The sequence below is a fragment of the Dioszegia hungarica genome (assembly GCF_025882075.1).
Source record: "Dioszegia hungarica strain PDD-24b-2 chromosome Unknown MKK02contig_7, whole genome shotgun sequence".
In the NCBI taxonomy this organism is placed as follows: Eukaryota; Fungi; Basidiomycota; class Tremellomycetes; order Tremellales; family Bulleribasidiaceae; genus Dioszegia; species Dioszegia hungarica.
The window spans coordinates 851,603-867,189 of NW_026515769.1; the positions used below are offsets into that span (position 1 = coordinate 851,603).

The 15,587-nt window shown below is 57.9% G+C and overlaps 8 protein-coding genes across 8 annotated transcripts; 3 read left to right on the plus strand and 5 right to left on the minus strand.

Moving 5' to 3' along the window:
* Positions 1–257: 257 nt before the first annotated feature.
* MKK02DRAFT_43441 (uncharacterized protein) lies at positions 258–2,055 on the plus strand (the record flags this gene model as incomplete). The annotated part of the gene is made up of 6 exons (XM_053092424.1): positions 258–288; positions 359–592; positions 642–870; positions 916–1,309; positions 1,361–1,950; positions 2,007–2,055. 6 exons carry the CDS (start codon positions 258–260, stop codon positions 2,053–2,055), a joined length of 1,527 nt encoding a protein of 508 aa, XP_052947293.1.
* A 269-nt stretch (positions 2,056–2,324) lies between these two features.
* MKK02DRAFT_43442 (uncharacterized protein) lies at positions 2,325–3,341 on the minus strand (the record flags this gene model as incomplete). The annotated part of the gene is made up of 1 exon (XM_053092425.1): positions 2,325–3,341. One exon carries the CDS (start codon positions 3,339–3,341, stop codon positions 2,325–2,327), a length of 1,017 nt encoding a protein of 338 aa, XP_052947294.1.
* A 798-nt stretch (positions 3,342–4,139) lies between these two features.
* On the minus strand, positions 4,140–5,403 carry MKK02DRAFT_43443 (uncharacterized protein; the record flags this gene model as incomplete). Its single annotated transcript, XM_053092426.1, has 5 exons — positions 4,140–4,309; positions 4,473–4,712; positions 4,763–4,877; positions 4,924–5,149; positions 5,198–5,403. The coding sequence occupies 5 exons, from the start codon at positions 5,401–5,403 to the stop codon at positions 4,140–4,142; spliced, it is 957 nt and encodes a 318-aa protein (XP_052947295.1).
* Positions 5,404–6,701: 1,298 nt separating this feature from the next.
* MKK02DRAFT_32346 (uncharacterized protein) lies at positions 6,702–7,729 on the minus strand (the record flags this gene model as incomplete). The annotated part of the gene is made up of 2 exons (XM_053088488.1): positions 6,702–6,838; positions 6,931–7,729. The coding sequence occupies 2 exons, from the start codon at positions 7,727–7,729 to the stop codon at positions 6,702–6,704; spliced, it is 936 nt and encodes a 311-aa protein (XP_052947296.1).
* A 506-nt stretch (positions 7,730–8,235) lies between these two features.
* Positions 8,236–10,840, plus strand: MKK02DRAFT_24315 (P-loop containing nucleoside triphosphate hydrolase protein; the record flags this gene model as incomplete). The annotated part of the gene is made up of 8 exons (XM_053086876.1): positions 8,236–8,712; positions 8,760–9,474; positions 9,521–9,603; positions 9,657–9,844; positions 9,896–10,062; positions 10,113–10,321; positions 10,376–10,552; positions 10,601–10,840. 8 exons carry the CDS (start codon positions 8,236–8,238, stop codon positions 10,838–10,840), a joined length of 2,256 nt encoding a protein of 751 aa, XP_052947297.1.
* Positions 10,841–10,950: 110 nt separating this feature from the next.
* On the minus strand, positions 10,951–11,777 carry MKK02DRAFT_32348 (DNL zinc finger-domain-containing protein; the record flags this gene model as incomplete). Its single annotated transcript, XM_053088489.1, has 3 exons — positions 10,951–11,076; positions 11,174–11,324; positions 11,437–11,777. The coding sequence occupies 3 exons, from the start codon at positions 11,775–11,777 to the stop codon at positions 10,951–10,953; spliced, it is 618 nt and encodes a 205-aa protein (XP_052947298.1).
* Positions 11,778–11,951: 174 nt separating this feature from the next.
* On the plus strand, positions 11,952–12,300 carry MKK02DRAFT_43447 (uncharacterized protein; the record flags this gene model as incomplete). Its single annotated transcript, XM_053092427.1, has 2 exons — positions 11,952–12,104; positions 12,160–12,300. The coding sequence occupies 2 exons, from the start codon at positions 11,952–11,954 to the stop codon at positions 12,298–12,300; spliced, it is 294 nt and encodes a 97-aa protein (XP_052947299.1).
* Positions 12,301–12,598: 298 nt separating this feature from the next.
* MKK02DRAFT_32349 (alpha-amylase precursor) lies at positions 12,599–14,495 on the minus strand (the record flags this gene model as incomplete). The annotated part of the gene is made up of 7 exons (XM_053088490.1): positions 12,599–12,991; positions 13,041–13,121; positions 13,170–13,242; positions 13,290–13,357; positions 13,409–13,987; positions 14,036–14,116; positions 14,178–14,495. 7 exons carry the CDS (start codon positions 14,493–14,495, stop codon positions 12,599–12,601), a joined length of 1,593 nt encoding a protein of 530 aa, XP_052947300.1.
* Positions 14,496–15,587: the final 1,092 nt, after the last annotated feature.

The following is a 15,587-nucleotide window of genomic DNA, read 5'->3' on the forward strand; positions in this document are numbered from 1 at the left end:
GGTGCACCGGCGTGGGGATCTGATTCCGCCGGTGACGCAGGAGGCTCAAAGGGCAGCGAAGACGATACAAACGACGACATCAGCGAAGAAGAACCAAACATACATATACCTCCAGCAAATACGGCGCACATCGCTAGTTGGATTACTGCCCATCGGCTCAGCCTTCGAAATAGCTCTCAAGAAGCAGCAGCTACCGCTGATAAACCGCCAACGCTGGTCATACGAGCGATTCTGACCAGGGTTGACTGCGGATCAAGATGAACGCAGCTCTATTATCGCAGATCCAAGGTGAGCGTTCTCCCTCATGCTAATCGTCGTAAGCACGGTCAACGAGGGGGATGATGGCTGACAGACACAGGTGGAAAAGGACTGAAGAAGGCTGTGACGGTCGACAAGTCCGCCCCCGCGGTCACTGGCGCCGTCATCGGAGAAGGTGGAGCAGGGGGCGGTGGGGGAGGTGGAAGATCCGGAGGCGGGGTTGCGGGAGGGATGGCAGCTGCACCGAAAGTACCAGCTCCGAGCTCCGGTGGACCACCTGCGCTCGCTGGGCTGTTCGCCGGCGGTATGCCAACGCTGAAGAAGACCGGTGCTCGTGAGCCACATCCCACTGACCCGGGGGGGACGCAGAGCTGACTGTACAGCCGGTGCGTCGACCCTGCTACCTACTTCAGCTGCTCCATCTCGAGCGCCTCCGAAGCCGTCTGCTGCGCCCCCTGCGCCTCCACCTCCACCTGGCCCACCCAGACCTATGGGTGCTCCGCCAGCCCCTCCAGCTCCTCCGGGGCGTGGACCACCGCCACCACCAGCGCCTCCAGCACCATCTGCGCCGAGCAGAGGACCTCCCGCCCCTCCGCCTCCACCAGGAAGAAGGTAAGTCTGGTCTCGGTTCTCAGTCGAGTATGGCTGACTTTGCAGTGCGCCTCCCGCTCCAGCCCCGCCAGCCGCAAGAGCATCACCGTCTAGGATACCTCCTCCGCCAGCGCCTCCTGCTCCACCACGCGCCCCTCCTGCACCACCAGCTCCGCCGGGAAGGTCAGGTCCCCCAGCCCCTCCGCCACCTCCACCTCCACCCGGCCGGTCCGCCCCACCGCCAGCTCCACCAGGTCGGTCTGGACCACCCCCACCGCCTCCTCCACCACCTCCACCAGGACGCGGAGCTCCTCCCGCTCCGCCGGCCCCGCCTGCACCTCCCGCTCGCGGCGCGCCAGTCCCTCCACCTATGCCTGGACGCAGTGGTCGACCAGAAAGCACCGGACCTCCACCGCGGAGTATACCTCCACCGCCTCCGCCACCTCCAGGTGGCAATGCTGTAAGTCTAAGCTAACGGTCGATCCATCAGTACATGTAGCTGACAGGTTAGCCTCGAGCTCCTCCTCCTCCACCTCGGCCTACTGGTCCTCCAGCCTTACCTACGCGTGTCCCGAGCACGAGCGCCCCTCCCGCCGGACGCAGTCTCCCTCCGCCCTTACCAAACGGAGCTGGCCGGAACATCCCTCCCGCCCTCCCTAGCCGTCCCTCATCCAACTCGATCTCATCCATCTCGACCCCACCGCCACTGCCAGCTGGCCGAAACCTCCCGCCCCCTGCGCCAGCTATGCCGCCTCGCTCGGTCCCGCCCATGCCTGCCAGACCACAGCAGACCCAGTCATACCAGGACGACTCGGACTCGGACTCTGCCCCCGCGCCCGCACTAGCTCCCCGACTCCCGCCTGCGCCGGCTAGGGCACCACCACCTCCTACCTCGGCTCGACCCACCTCAGCACTGGCTCCGCCATTAGCGGCTCGTCCGGCTGTGGGCGCTGCGCTACCTCCTCGCCTGTCTAGTCCGGCGCAGTCAGGGTACGGGATGGATATGCCGGATGTGCCGGAGCCGCCACCTGTGGTGGGGAGCTGGACGTTCCCGATGAAGGGGATGTTCCCGCCTCCTAGACCATTCAAGGGGGGTCAGAAGTGAGTCTTGACTTCTTGTAGGAAAAGATACCGCGGAATTGCAGCTGACTCAACAGGACGTATGCGAGCGGAAGATCTAAAGGAGCAGGTGTTGGTGTCAACTAGAGACCGTGTAATGTCGAATACTGGACAAATGTGACTCTGATCAAGTGGCTAACGCGCCGACTGCACCGGTCGACTCTGTACTAAGGTCGCTTATGATCTCAACGGGTCTACACGGCGCATTCTCGGCCTGATATTTCCGCAGAAAGGGTATGCATGATACTGGTACGGACGCGAAAAGCTGAACAAAGACATATAGACAAAGACGCTTCGTGTATGTGCGAAGAATAACCGGAACTCGGACTGACAATCTCAACGACCCACTCGACGCCTCATTTCCCTACCTCCTCTGGCTGCGAAGTCTGGGTCTCGGGCACCGCATCGGGAGGCGTGGGCGGCTCAGCTTCCTCCTCAGGCTTCGGATACCACACTTGCATTCTGGGGTCGGCCCAAGTGACGAAGCTCGCATGGAGCGGGAAGACCATCTTGACCTCTTCCGCCTCCGAGCTCGCTCCCTCCGAGTCGACATTGCTCACTCGGAATGAGACGTGGAGGGTACCAAAGGGGATGGGTTTGTCTGGACCGCTTGCGTAGCGCCCGCACATGCTCTCCTCGTCCTCGGGATTCCGCATCATTGTACCAGCCCATCGGAGAGGGATGCAGGCAATATCGTCGTCTGTTATCGCGGTCTTGGTATCGCCGTCGTCTGCTGACATGGGTTGCACGCTGATGGACATTGACCCCAGGTTGACGGTGTACTCATGCCCCTCGCGTCCGGATGTAGGGGAGACCTTGCCTTGGCCGAGGCTGACTTGAGTCTCGATGATGGTAGGGTCGCAGAACGTCAGCCGCGATGTCTCAATGTCCTCCCGAGTACACGGCCGTTCGGGATTCTCAGAATGCCATTCGCCTCGATCTGACATCCCAGACAGCAAGGCCATCAGAACGTCAGAAACTGAAGCGCCACCGCGATCGTCGCCGGTATGGTTGACCGCGGTGGAGAGCCGGAATGTGCAGGTGCGATCGGGCACCCTGCTGATCGCTCCTCTCAAACGCGCTTCGACGTTAGACGCCAGTCGCTCACAAGCATCCTCGAGTGTGGGAATGCGGGTCAGTCGAGAACCAGGTCCTCCATAGGTTGACCCGTACTTCGTATTGAGGTGGGCGTGAACCGTGTAGGGGTAGCGCGGCCGCATCTCTTGGTCGGCAGGCGGCTGTATGAATTGCGAGGGGTCGTACTTGGGCTCCTCGTCGGTCCCGCGACCGGTCAAGCATGAGCGCAGGAGCCAGCCGATGGCCTGGCCCAAGTCTCCGCCGGCACGAGAGACGCCGGTCTTTTCTCTCGACATGTCCAGGGATCGGTGAGAAACCGTCTGTCCTGTTGCGCGTATGGGGATCGGTGAAGTACGGATGCGTCAGAGGGAATAAGAGATAGATGGCGGGAAAGGGATGTGGGCGATCAGAGGGATAGAGGGGTTTCATTATATGCACGGGGCCTGCAGCTCTGGGTGGCAAGGCGGTGCAAGAAGCAGAGTACAGTGTCAGGCATCCTTTCACGCCTTACAAGGACTAGACACGATCTATGTGGGCTTACAATCTACTCAAACACTTGACATCCAGGGGCATATCAGGTCAAAAGAGTGAGTGGAGGCGCGCCGCCGCGCGAGGGTTCTCCTGGCGTGTCACCAGCAATCTCATTGGAGATGCTCCTTTGGGATCTGATCTGGCTTAGATCTAGGGACTGAAACACTCCGGGACAGGCGAGCATGCGGATAGGAGCAGTGGTATGAAGGGAGAAGATAGATGAGCTAGCGAGGTCCCGATCGTGTTTGAAGTCGTGTGAGATCGCCAGCCACCCCTGCATTGGCCAACTCGCCGAGCGTGGCATTTTGCCACCCAAGATGCATGTTGTTTCCGCGCAATGTGCAATCTCAGTGTCAACTTGACTTTCCTGCAGCACCAGCCAGAGGACCTAGGTGCGCAGTGAACAATAGCGGGTCAAGTTGATACATGTGTCTATATTCGTCATGATGACCCCTTATGATTGTCCTACACCCTAGATAGAGTCCTAATGATTGTCCTATCAATCTATATAAAACATTATAGTCCAGCGTCTACGAGCGCTCAAGCCTACCACCTGCCCCCATCTACTCGATCTTGAGAGCCCGTACACAGTCAGAGCCGACGAGGACGAAGCCGGGCCTGCAGGAGTGGACGATGCACTGGCCGTTGACGCACGAGACGCTTCCGGCGTTGTCGATGACGCTGCAGTCGACGCCCTTGGGCTGGCCGTGAAGAGGGAATTCGCAACCGCCGCCTGATCATCAGCGCTGGGCATATCAGACAAGCAAGACGGGGTGGAGAGGGGGGTAGCTAGGTTCCACATGGGGAAGGACAAGAAGCAGCAAGCGATGGCAATGGAGGAGGGAGTGGGAAACACGGGCAGGTATGAGGAGAGTAAAGAGGGAAAGTAAACTCACAAGTCTCCACGTCGCTCTTGGTGTCCAGGCAGTCCACCTTGAGACCAGCCTTGACGCTCCGACCGGGGATGGCACATGCGGTGAGGCCAGTGGGGCAGAGGAGGTCGACGTTCGCCTGGTTGGCCAACCACCGACGCATAGTGATAGCACCTGCCGAAGGACCGGAGCATTCGGTGCTACTGCAGAACCTGCCGCCGCCGGAAGTGTTGGGGCAGAGGAAGGGGGTGGTGCCGGTACATCCTGGTCCAGGTCAGCGCAGCCCAAGACACATGACGGCTGAGATGACTCACGGAAGAAGCAGTCGCCGCACTGGGCGGTCGTAGGTGCAACAGGCTCGAAGGTTCCGCTAGTAGGGTAGTTGGCACAAGCGTTGTTGGTCCCACTGACAGGGACGACTGCGGGCAACTAGGGTGTCAGACAGAAAGTAGCGACAGGTATGCAGACCACTCACAGCTTGGATCAAAGCGTTGATGAAGAGGCTGGTAAGGTCCAGACCGAGTGGTCTCAGAAGGTCGTTCAATGCCCCGACAGTGATGGAGGTAGTCACCCCAGGACCGGCGACGGGCAGGGTGGTTACAGTGATGCCCGTGTCGCGGCTGAGCGCGTTCGAGATCGCGGTGGCGGAGGTTGCGGTTGCGACGGGTCCTCCAACGGCGTTGACGGTACACAAGCAAAGACTACTCCGTCAGCATCACTATGTGAGACGGACACTGACTGGAACTCACGTCTCTTGAACTGCCACCTTGATCGAGCCGATAACAGCCACGACGATCGGGGGGACATTTGTTCCGACAGCGACTGTGACACAAGCATTGACATTGGCGAGGGCTCGGTTGACGAGGTATCGAGGGTTGGGCGAAGTGGCCGGCGATGCGCGCCCGAGTACAGATGACAGAAGGGCGAGAGCCGGGAGGAGGTTGGTGAAGCGCATCTTGAAGGGCGTACACTGGTCTAGAGCTGGGGTGAGATGGGAGGTGGAAGAAGTGGGAATGGTAGTGAGAGAAGTGAGCGGGAGTGAGGTCGATGCGAAGGCGAGGAGGGGAGAGACAAGTGAGGGATAAGAACACAGGAAGGAAGAAGGTCCGCGGTCTCTTATATCCATACTCCCTCGCCATCTCGATCTCGCTAGCGGACAAGAACCACGCCATAAGCTTCACTTACTCTCAGCACCCATTCGCGTAGGCTTAGCTATCCTCCGACCTCTTGCCTGTTGCGTTTTTGATATAGCCCCATCGTCGATCTCAACTCCGAGAGAGCGAGTGGATAGCGAGCAACGCATCGACTGCAGAGCGCCAAGTGGTGAAACATTCCTAGAGCTTGATAAGCACTACGTCTAGACCTGGGCCGGATTGATCAGGCACAGCCGGCCGGGTGTGGTATATCTGGCGTGAAGAGAAGATAAATAACTGTTCAAGTGAATGGGGAACGATGTCATCGGATCAGAAGCGAGGATGGTGGTCGGGTGCCTAGAGATTAGTAGCGGCGCAATCCAGCTTCAATGGCTAGAGTAAGTTTACAGTGAAGGTCAGCGACGGAATGCAGACCGGGTTGAATGAGCGGCGGATCCGACAGCCTACGGCTCGGCTCAGGAGCTCGGACGAGCCGTAGCCGCTCCGTGGCTAGAGGCATCTAGAGGCATGCGAATCTACCTGAGAGAGGCATAGTGAGCTGAATGAAGTTGAATGGCAAGGGCGGAATGGAATCTGGGGTTCCTTCGGATCTCAAGCGAAACCTTCCTCAAGTTACCGCTTTGGGTTAGAATCATCCGGCATGATCCGGAATCGCTGAGACATTACGAGAACGCGTCATAGAAGCCGGATTACCGAAGAACCAAAGCAAGCGCTCACGCTGAGCATGATACGCGACGGATTTTTTACTGAGGCGCCTGTGCATGTGGCAGAGTAGCTGGCAGAGTGACCAGGCAGGAAGATGTCGCCAGCTGTACATAGATCCTAAGATGACACGGATGAAGAGGAAGGTCATCTGGGTGGTGAAGAAGAAGGTCGAGCAAAGTGGACATGGTCTCTCAATGAGTCAAGTGGCCAAAAAACGTTTCCAGCTACAATTAGAGATGTTTCTAGCTAGCCAGCCACCAAAGCTGACAAAATCGTGGATACAGACTGTCATATCCATTGGCACCGTACCACTGAGAAAGGTGGGCGCATAAAGCATCGAGTGTATGCCCACGTGAACTGTCACATCGAGCTTCGAGTGCTCGACTCCGCGATACTAGTCTAGGTGGCTGTCAAGGCTGTTCGCAAGGACAGCGATGGGCTTGGCATGGCCGAAATCTGCTGAGACGTGATTATTCAACGAAGACGTCGCAGTCAGGTCAGGGCTGATGGCATCTAAGGATCGGCGAAGTCCTGCATGGAGAAGCGTATACGTTGTGTGTGACTGATCAGAATCTCATTGGACCCCCTTCGCCCCAGCTGGCCCTACCGAAACTGGCGCGCACCACCCATCACGGGCATCCTTCTCTGAGGCTCGTCCGGCACTGCTAGGGCTTTCGCGTCCTCAAGAAGGTCAAAGTCGAATCCCACGCTGATTGAGACTTCCACAGCCACGTTCAGAGTATCCTCAGCAGCCGAGGTGACTCGGAACTTGGCGGTCCCGATGCTCAATTGCGCGTCCGGACGGCTCTTGCAGTGATAGTGTCCGCGGCCCCATGTATCTCGCGACACCAAGGCGGTGAGCCCTGGGCATGTCCCATGACTTCGTGACGCTGTCGGAACATCGTCTTCAGCCTGAGTATGCCAGGAAATGGAGTCTGGCACAAAGCTCCCCAGCCGCCAACCACCGCCTTCTGCTGCAGCGGAGACATCCTCAGAGATGCTGGCATCCCCGAAGACCAGCAGGGGCAGGAACATGGCTTGGCAGGTGTTGTCGAGGTTGCATTCTGCTTCGCCAGAGGGACAGACGCCGGGATGGATCAGACCGCTTCTGCCGTTGAGCTCTGATGACTGGCCAAGTCTGATTTGTGCTTGGGTCTGAAATGGTCCGGTCTGCCCAGTGGGAAGCGTGATGGTCTTCCGGAAACGAATGCGGAATCCTTCTGTCGTGGCCACCTCCTCGAAATCCTTCCGGAGCCCGGTGATCAGCTCCTCGATGGATCCGTGGGGATGCAAGGTCCAAGGGTAGCCGTCCTCAGTCATGTCGAACACACTCAGCTGAATGGTCGGAGACGAGCCATTCGGACCGAACAAGGCTTCTTCTCGTCTGGCGACACGGAATGGAGGAATGCAGCAGAAAGGCATAATAGGTGTAGTAAACGGAGAGTGTAGGGAAGAGAGAGGACCTCAGGGCATGACTCCGCTTCTTATACAGCTCGATGCTAGCTGGGTGTTGCGTAGAGGACTGGGGAATCCTTTGGGTGGCGAACTGGCGAGGATTAGAGACGCACCCCAGCTCGTCATTGGGCTTCCCGATGAATGGGAGCCTCACGTCGACCTTATGCTCTGGTACGTTCTATCGACAATGACGACGGATATGACGCTGGTGAGGCGGGCTGACCTTGACTGATAGCCAGATGTGGACGTGACCAAGCGGCAGGGGGTGCCACACTGGAGCGCCACAAGCTCCGAAAAGATGAAACACGTCGCACGGACTTCGCTTTGGCGCTGAGCTTTGAACGGCCAGCAGCTATAACGCGCTCTTACCACTTCTGCTTAAGATCTCTCGGCCAGACAGGTCAGAAGCAGAGCAGAAGGGCGCCAATCCGCTCCCACATACCGGACGAGCAACACAACGAGACACTCGCATCATGGCCCTCACACCTCGCCGCTCGACCCGCGGCGCAGTCTTCACCCCCTCCCCTTTCCCCTCCCCGTCCCTCGCCGCCCCTTCCGACACCGCGACGACGTACCAATGGCTGTCCCCCGCTATCTACCCCGAAAACTCTGATACTCCTCACTATACGTCCCTGAGGCGCTCGGTGGCTGGCACAAACACTCCCGGCCGGCGGAAGGGGAAAGGCAAGGCGAAAGGGGACGACGATACCCGATTTACAGTGGGTGACGGGGTGGTCGTCTCGGTGGATGGGAATGGTGAGGGAGTGGGAGTGATCACGAAGATGTGGGAGGAGGAGGTAAAGAAGGAAGAAGACGATGATGAAGGGGACGGAGCTGAGGAAGAGGATGAAGGGGAGGAAGGGGAAAAGACAGTCAAGATGGCGGAAATACATTGGTGTTTCCGAAGAAGGGATCTGCCGAGTATCATGAAGAACATCACAGTCGAAGATGTAAGCCAACTATATCCACGTTCTGAGGAAGCGAGCTGACCGTCTAGAACGAGCTACTTCTAGCCGCCTCGCCGGTCCGACCCGTGTCTACCCCTATCCCCGTTACCCTCCTCCTCCGTACCGTCGAGATCTACTCTCGAGCCTCCTGGAAGCAGAAATACGACCCGATCAAGTCTGTCGTCCGCGGCTGGACATACATCCAGAAAGACGTGTACTGGTGCGAGCGCGCGTTCGACAAGGGGGCGAAGGGCGGTCTGGCATGGCGGGTGGATCTAGACGAGTGGAGGGAAGGCGGGAAGAGCGGACAAGGATGGACGGTGCCGACCGTAGCACTGCCCGAGCCTGTGGAGGATAAAGTAGAAAGCGAGGATGATGCGGCCAGCGGGAGCGAGGCGGCAGTGGGCGAAGGATCAGACGACGAGGAGGAGGCGGAAGAAGGCACGCCAAAGAAGCGGAAGCGCCCTGCAGCAGCAAGGGTCAAAGCGCCCGCTCGGCCAGCAAAGAAGCGCAAGACGATCCAAGCGGCGCCTGGGCGCACACCGAAGAAGGGCAAGAAGCTGCCTCATCCGCAAGCCTCGACTACACATATCCCTTCCTCCATACCGGATCTGGATGATCTGCCTGTTGACCCGTATCAGAGAGCTCTGCGCCTCTTACACGTCGGTGCGACGCCAGAGTCTCTGCCTTGTCGGGAGGAGGAGTTTGTGGAGGTGCTGAGTAAGGTGGAAGAAGGGGTGGAAGGTGGCGGAGGGGGCTGTCTCTGTGAGCTTGCGTATACTGCTGTCTGTACACTAAGCTGACATTTCAGATATTGCTGGAGTGCCAGGAACAGGAAAGACAGCAACGGTCCATGCGGTAGTGAAGGAGCTCAAGCGGAAAGCAGAGGATGGCGTGAGCTCAAATGCCCTCGACCATGTTAGGAGCTCGCAGCTAACTCCTGTCAGGAATTGCCTCCCTTCTCATACGTCGAGATCAACGGCCTCAAGATCCCCTCTCCTCAGCATGCCTACACTGTTCTCTGGGAAGCCATCTCCGGCGCTCAGGCCACATCATCCAAGACCGCCCTACGAGGTCTGGAGGCGCACTTCAACCGTAAGACCGGAGGAGCGCGGGGTCCAAGAGGTCATACCTTGTGAGCTTTCCGCTACTTCGTGTAGTCTGGAAGTGAAAGCTCATATGTCAGTGTTGTGCTCATGGACGAACTCGATCAGCTCCTCACCACCAAGCAGGACGTCGTCTACAACTTCTTCAACTGGCCGACTATGCGCGACTCTCAGCTGTTCGTCATTGCCGTCGCGAATAGGATGGACCTGCCTCAGCAGCTCGCAGCTAAAATCAAATCCAGGCTAGGTTAGCTTGACGGACCTGGGCCTTCACCGGGCAATGAGCTGATCATGCAGGTCTCCAGACGCTCTTGTTCCAGCCGTACGACCGGCAGAACCTCATCGAGATTGTGCAGTCTCGGCTCATCGCGCACCCAAAAAGCAGGGAGGAGCATAAGGTGCTTCAGCCAGATGCCATCGCATTGGCGGCGACAAAGATGGCGGGTACGAATGGAGATGCGAGGCGTGTGCTCGATGCGTGCAGGCGAGCTTCGACGTTCAGATTGGTGATCTGTGGCCCAGCTGACCTTCACAGGCGCGCCGTCGAGATCATACTAGAGAAGCACGACACTCCGCACCCCGTCACCGCCAAAGAAATGATGGGTGTCTTAAACCAAATGTCTTCTTCGCCCGTCGCGCTCTTCGTCAAGTCATGCAGTGAACAGCAGAAGATGATGCTGGCGGCTATGGTACGATGTGTCCGGCGAGAAGGTGTGCCGGAGATACAATGGCGAGCAGTAAGCTGGCACTTCCTCGCATGAACGGAGTGTAAGCTGACAAAGCAGGTGAGGTCAGACCACGATAATCTCACCCGATCTCTCCTCGGATCAAATGATCTCTTATCCCCCTCGGAGCTCCTTCTCGTCTTTTCCTCCCTTATCGCGTCGCACGCCATGACAGCCTCGCCCGACCCCAAAATCAGCCAGGACGACCGCAGAGTCGCGCTGGGGATGGAGATTGGGGAGGTGGGCCGGGTGCTGATGGCTGAAGGAGAAGGGTGGAGGAGGGCCCTGGCTGGTGTTTGATGCTGGAAGGGTGGAGTGGTGCGGTACATGCTGTACATATGCTGGATGGAGGGGTTGTATTATACTTGATCCGAATGATCTATCTTGATGCGTATCTCCGACTACGCCTACTACGCCTTGGTCTCCCCGTCGTACTCGATGTCCCCGTCCCAGTTGACCTGGCCAGTCCGTACTGTCTCCCCCTTGGCCTTCATGAGATCCTCTATGTTCTTAAGATTGCCCTCTTCCGTGCTCTCCTGGAGATAGTCAGCCCATTTCTCGGGTTCCTCCTCGGCACTTACAACCGCCGAAGAGATGTTTATCTCTTTGCGAGGAAGTAGAGAGACAACTCACCTTGAACCACCCCAGGTGATCCGCTATCAAGTGCCTGTTCTTACATTCTGGGCACTGCACGAGTACGATCCCCTTCGTATACGCCTGCTTGGAGAACTCGTGCGTTGAGCGATGACCGCAGCCATTGGCTGTACATGTGAAAGTGAGGGATCTGGAGCATCAGCGCCAGCGCTGGCTCTAGCTTGATCTCCTCTGTCCTCTTTCACGCATTAGGCGGATATGATGATAGGCCGCGTGACCGGAGCGCATGAGCGAAGACTTACAGTCTAGGTACGATCTGCCCAAGTTGCTGTGGCTTAGACTCGGGTCCAGGAGCCTCCAAACGCAGATTCTCATCTGATACTTCTTCCGTCCCCGGCAGACGAGACGATGCGGCTGAGCTGTTCCATCTCCTTGTAGCGATAAAATGGACCCTGAGGGTCTTGGGCGACGCGGAGAGGGACCGAGCTGAGGTGGATGAAGGGGTAGAGTATGGTCGGGCGGCAGCTAGAGCTGCGATCCGGGATGGACCTGCTGCCGCAGATGGACCAGCTGCGGCAGCTGAGAGCACCGCATATGGGCGCGAGCGGACAAGAGCGCGGAGTGGGCTGGTGATGGTGGCCATGCTGAGCTGTGGTTCTTGACACAAGGAAGGTGGAAGGTAATGAGCAGTATGTAGGAGGTCAAGCAGGTCGACTTCGCCGAAATTTCCGATGAGTCATTTTGCCACCCAACTCGACCAACGCAACGATCTCTTTACCCTTCCTCGTCCTCACCGTCCCATCAACCAGAGAGCACCATGCACGCGCCCCTCGGCGTCCCAGAGCGTCAATTGGCATGTGCGGACCTCATCACTGCCCTGAATGAGTGCCATGCGCGCGGTATGCTCGTCAGATGGGCGGGGTTGTGTAATGGCGAGAAACAGGCTTTGACCATGTGTTTGAGGAAAGAGGTGCGTCTGTATTGTGAGACAAGCGGAGGAGTATGAAGGGGTGCTGATCTCATAGAGAATAGATCGGACGACACGCAATAGGGAAGATGCGAAGGGGCGGAATATGAAGAAGAATGAGGCGTGGGCGGAGCTGGATAGGGAGCTGCGGACCGGAGAGCAGGGGGGTGGGCAGCAGCAGAGTGCAGAGCGGCCATGAGAAGAGGATGGGAGGGACCACGGAAAGTCTACCCCATTCGAAAGGGAGGGAGACAGAGCAGACCCATCATGGCCTCTAAAGGTGAGTTGGACATCCTCAACTGCCTAATGGACGATCGCTGATTCCTGACCAGACGCAGCCTGCTCATGTAGCTGCCATCGATCGAGCATCGCTTGTTGTACCGTACCACAGGACCAAATGTTGATGACATCTATACGACACATTGTCCATGCATCCCACTCAAAGCCAACCAGGACCTAGACCAAGACTGCTCATTCTCTTCTCTTCACTTCTCTTCTCACAGCATCATCGCCCCGCCCAGCAGAGCTACCGCACCCGCACTCAGCGCCAACATCCCATCCACTACCCCTCTCCGCCCCGCCGCGCTCTTGCCACCTGTCGAAGTGTTTGTGCTCGTGGAATTCGAGCACAAGCTGCCCCGCTTGCTCGTCTCGATCAAAACCCGCGGCATGCCCCCTTCGATAGGTACTGACAGCGCGCCGTTCGAGGCGGTGTTGAACTGCGCGCAGGTCAGGGCGTCGGTGATGGCCACGTTGTTGCCCCAGCCAGAAGAGGTCTGGGGGATGTTGATACTGTTGGAAGCTCCGGACGCGCCGCGGCTGGTCAGGACGGACAGAAGGGGGCCCTTGGCGATGAGGAGGTCTTTGGCGGAGAGAGAGGTGAGGGTCATCTAGCGGATCAGCGGCACGTCGCGTGGCGACCGGGGGATGGACACTAACCTGAGTGGTGTAGAAGCTGGTGCTGGCGTTTCCAGCTGCGGCACGAGCAGCGTTGAGAGAAGCGAAGAACTTGTACAAGTCCTGCTGAGTCAGCTTTGCGCGGAGACATGTAGGCTTATGGTAGCTTACGGAGCCGGTGTTGAAGTTGGAAGTCCAGAGGGGTTCGCGGTTGAGCGGGTCGGCACCACCCTTGAAACCAGCCCTGTTTGGTCAGCTTTGCTCATAGATGTTCCTGCCGCGTATACTCACTCGGAACCGTAGTACAGGTATGGCACGCTGTCCGAGACAAACGAGTAGGCGTGGGCGTTCTTGATGAGCTGAAAATCGTTAGCTGTGTCCTGGCGGCTCCCGCAGTCCCGGCAACTTACCGCCGCGTCCGACACCCAAGACTCGAACCGTGGGTTGTCGTGGTTGTTCAAGAAGCCACCGAGCAGCGTCGGGTCGCTGAAGCTCGACTTGACGCTTCCCGACATATTGATCAATTCCGTCATATTACCTCCCGTCCCGTTGAAGGCGCGGACGAGCGGGTAGTAGATGGGGTAGTTGAACGGGTTGATCTGCGCCGATTTCTGGTACGCGCCCACATAGCTTGGACTACCATCGAGGACCTCGCCGACGTTCCCTACGCCAGCAGAAGCGAGGAAGGAGGGCCAGAATGACTGCGCGACGTGCTTGACGGTATCGATCCGGATGAGATCGATCGAGTAGTCGGAAACGAGCTTTTTGATCCAGGCGTTCCAGTAGGCGCTGACGGTGGAGGAGTCGGTATTGAGGTCAGGGAGCGCGACTTGGTCGTCACCGAGCCAGCACTGCTCGACTTGGGTCTGATTGGTGTAGTCGGTGATCCAGCAGAAGGGGTGGTAGGAGGCGGCAGTTGAGAATTGGCCATAAGATGATGAGGGGGAGAAGGAGGAGCCGGAGGTGGCGGCGACGTGGTTCACGACAATCTAAATGTCAGCTCGAACAGCAGCGTACATGTGCGCGAGTGAGCTCACGTCGACCATGAGGTACATCCCCTTCGCGTGCAACGCAGCGCTCAGCGCCTTGAGGTCATCTGCCGTCCCGAAGTTGTCATTCTGATCGTAAGCTCGTGTCCAGCTGTCCTAGTGCAAGACCTGAAGGTGAGGGTTAGCTTACAAGCTTCGCAGGGTCCAAAGTCCAGTACCCATGATACGCCTGCCCGTGACCCGTCGTCCCCCCGATATTCGAAACCACCGGCGATATCCAGACTGTATCAAATCCCATCCCCTTGATATAGTCCAGCTTGCCGACGATCCCCTTGTATGTGCCCCCGCAGTACGGCGCGGACGCGACGTTACATGGGGCCGAGGAGGAATTGGACGGCGAGGCAAAGCGGTCGGTGACGAGTTGGTACACCCGGCGCTGGCGCATAGCGTCATTGGAGAGTGCGTATGAGAGCAAGGGGAGGCAGAGAAGGTGTAGGAGTGCGAGCATCGTGACTCGGGTGTGATGAGGAAGTAGTGGGGATGTAAAGAGTGTTGGTGCGCTCCGAGTCTCTTGTACTCGAGATTCGAGGTCGAGGCGATGTTGGAGTGGCGGAGTCTGACGGGTGTGTGTGAAAGGAAAGAACGTGTTCTAGATATCTAAGCCGCGAGCTGTGTTGTGTATGAATATGACCAATAGCAGCTTATGGGTCAGCTTGGTGAATGCTGACTTGTGTAGCTAGACGTTTTTCATAAAATTGGGCGCGCCCCGTCTGCACTGCTTCGCACGGAGCCATTCCACCTCGCTTCTCGACCTTCAAGCGCGTCCCTGAGCGTCACATACGAATGCTCCGCGACAAGTATCACGCATGTCATGCTGTCGATGCGGGAGAAACGACGCACTCACAGAGTTGATTATTCGCTACCAGAGCGAGAGTATACACAGGGAATTGTCGATGAAGTCAGAGGGTGGAAGCGATGGAGGAGCTTTCATCAGTAGTCGCGTTTGATTTTCTCATCCTCAGGGAAAGGTTCGATCGGAATGTGACGGCAAACTCTGAAACAAGACGAAACAAGTCGCGTTGGACAGCTGCCACGGGCAGGAAAGGCTTCCACGAGCTGCTGGTGGACTGATGCATTGCAGCAGGCCTCGAGTCTCGACAGCCCCGTCGGATGACATCCTTGTAGGTGTCTTAAAAGTGCTTGGCTTGGGCACGATCAGTAAGCGGCCCAAGTTGGCAAGGACCTGAGCACCTTCAATCCTCCTTTGAAACTCGGCGTCCGTGCCCGAACGCAGCGCTCACTCGCCTCCTACTCCGCCTGCAATTTGGTCGTTCGTACAGCTTGTTGGGCACTTGGTGTACCGTTCATGATCATCCACTCGGTACCTCGCAACATGACAGCTCCCACCTGGCAGCTAGTGAAGCTGCGGACCCGGCGCCATCTCCGGCGCCGGAATTTGATGCCGAGAGAAGCGGTGGACTGTGTGCGGGGTAAGATTTCAGGGTCCAAGCTAGATAAATGCGGGGAAATGCCACTAGTGGTTAGTGGCGTTTTATTATAGCGCGTGTCAGTGCGGAGACCCCTCGGCAAGGTCAACCAT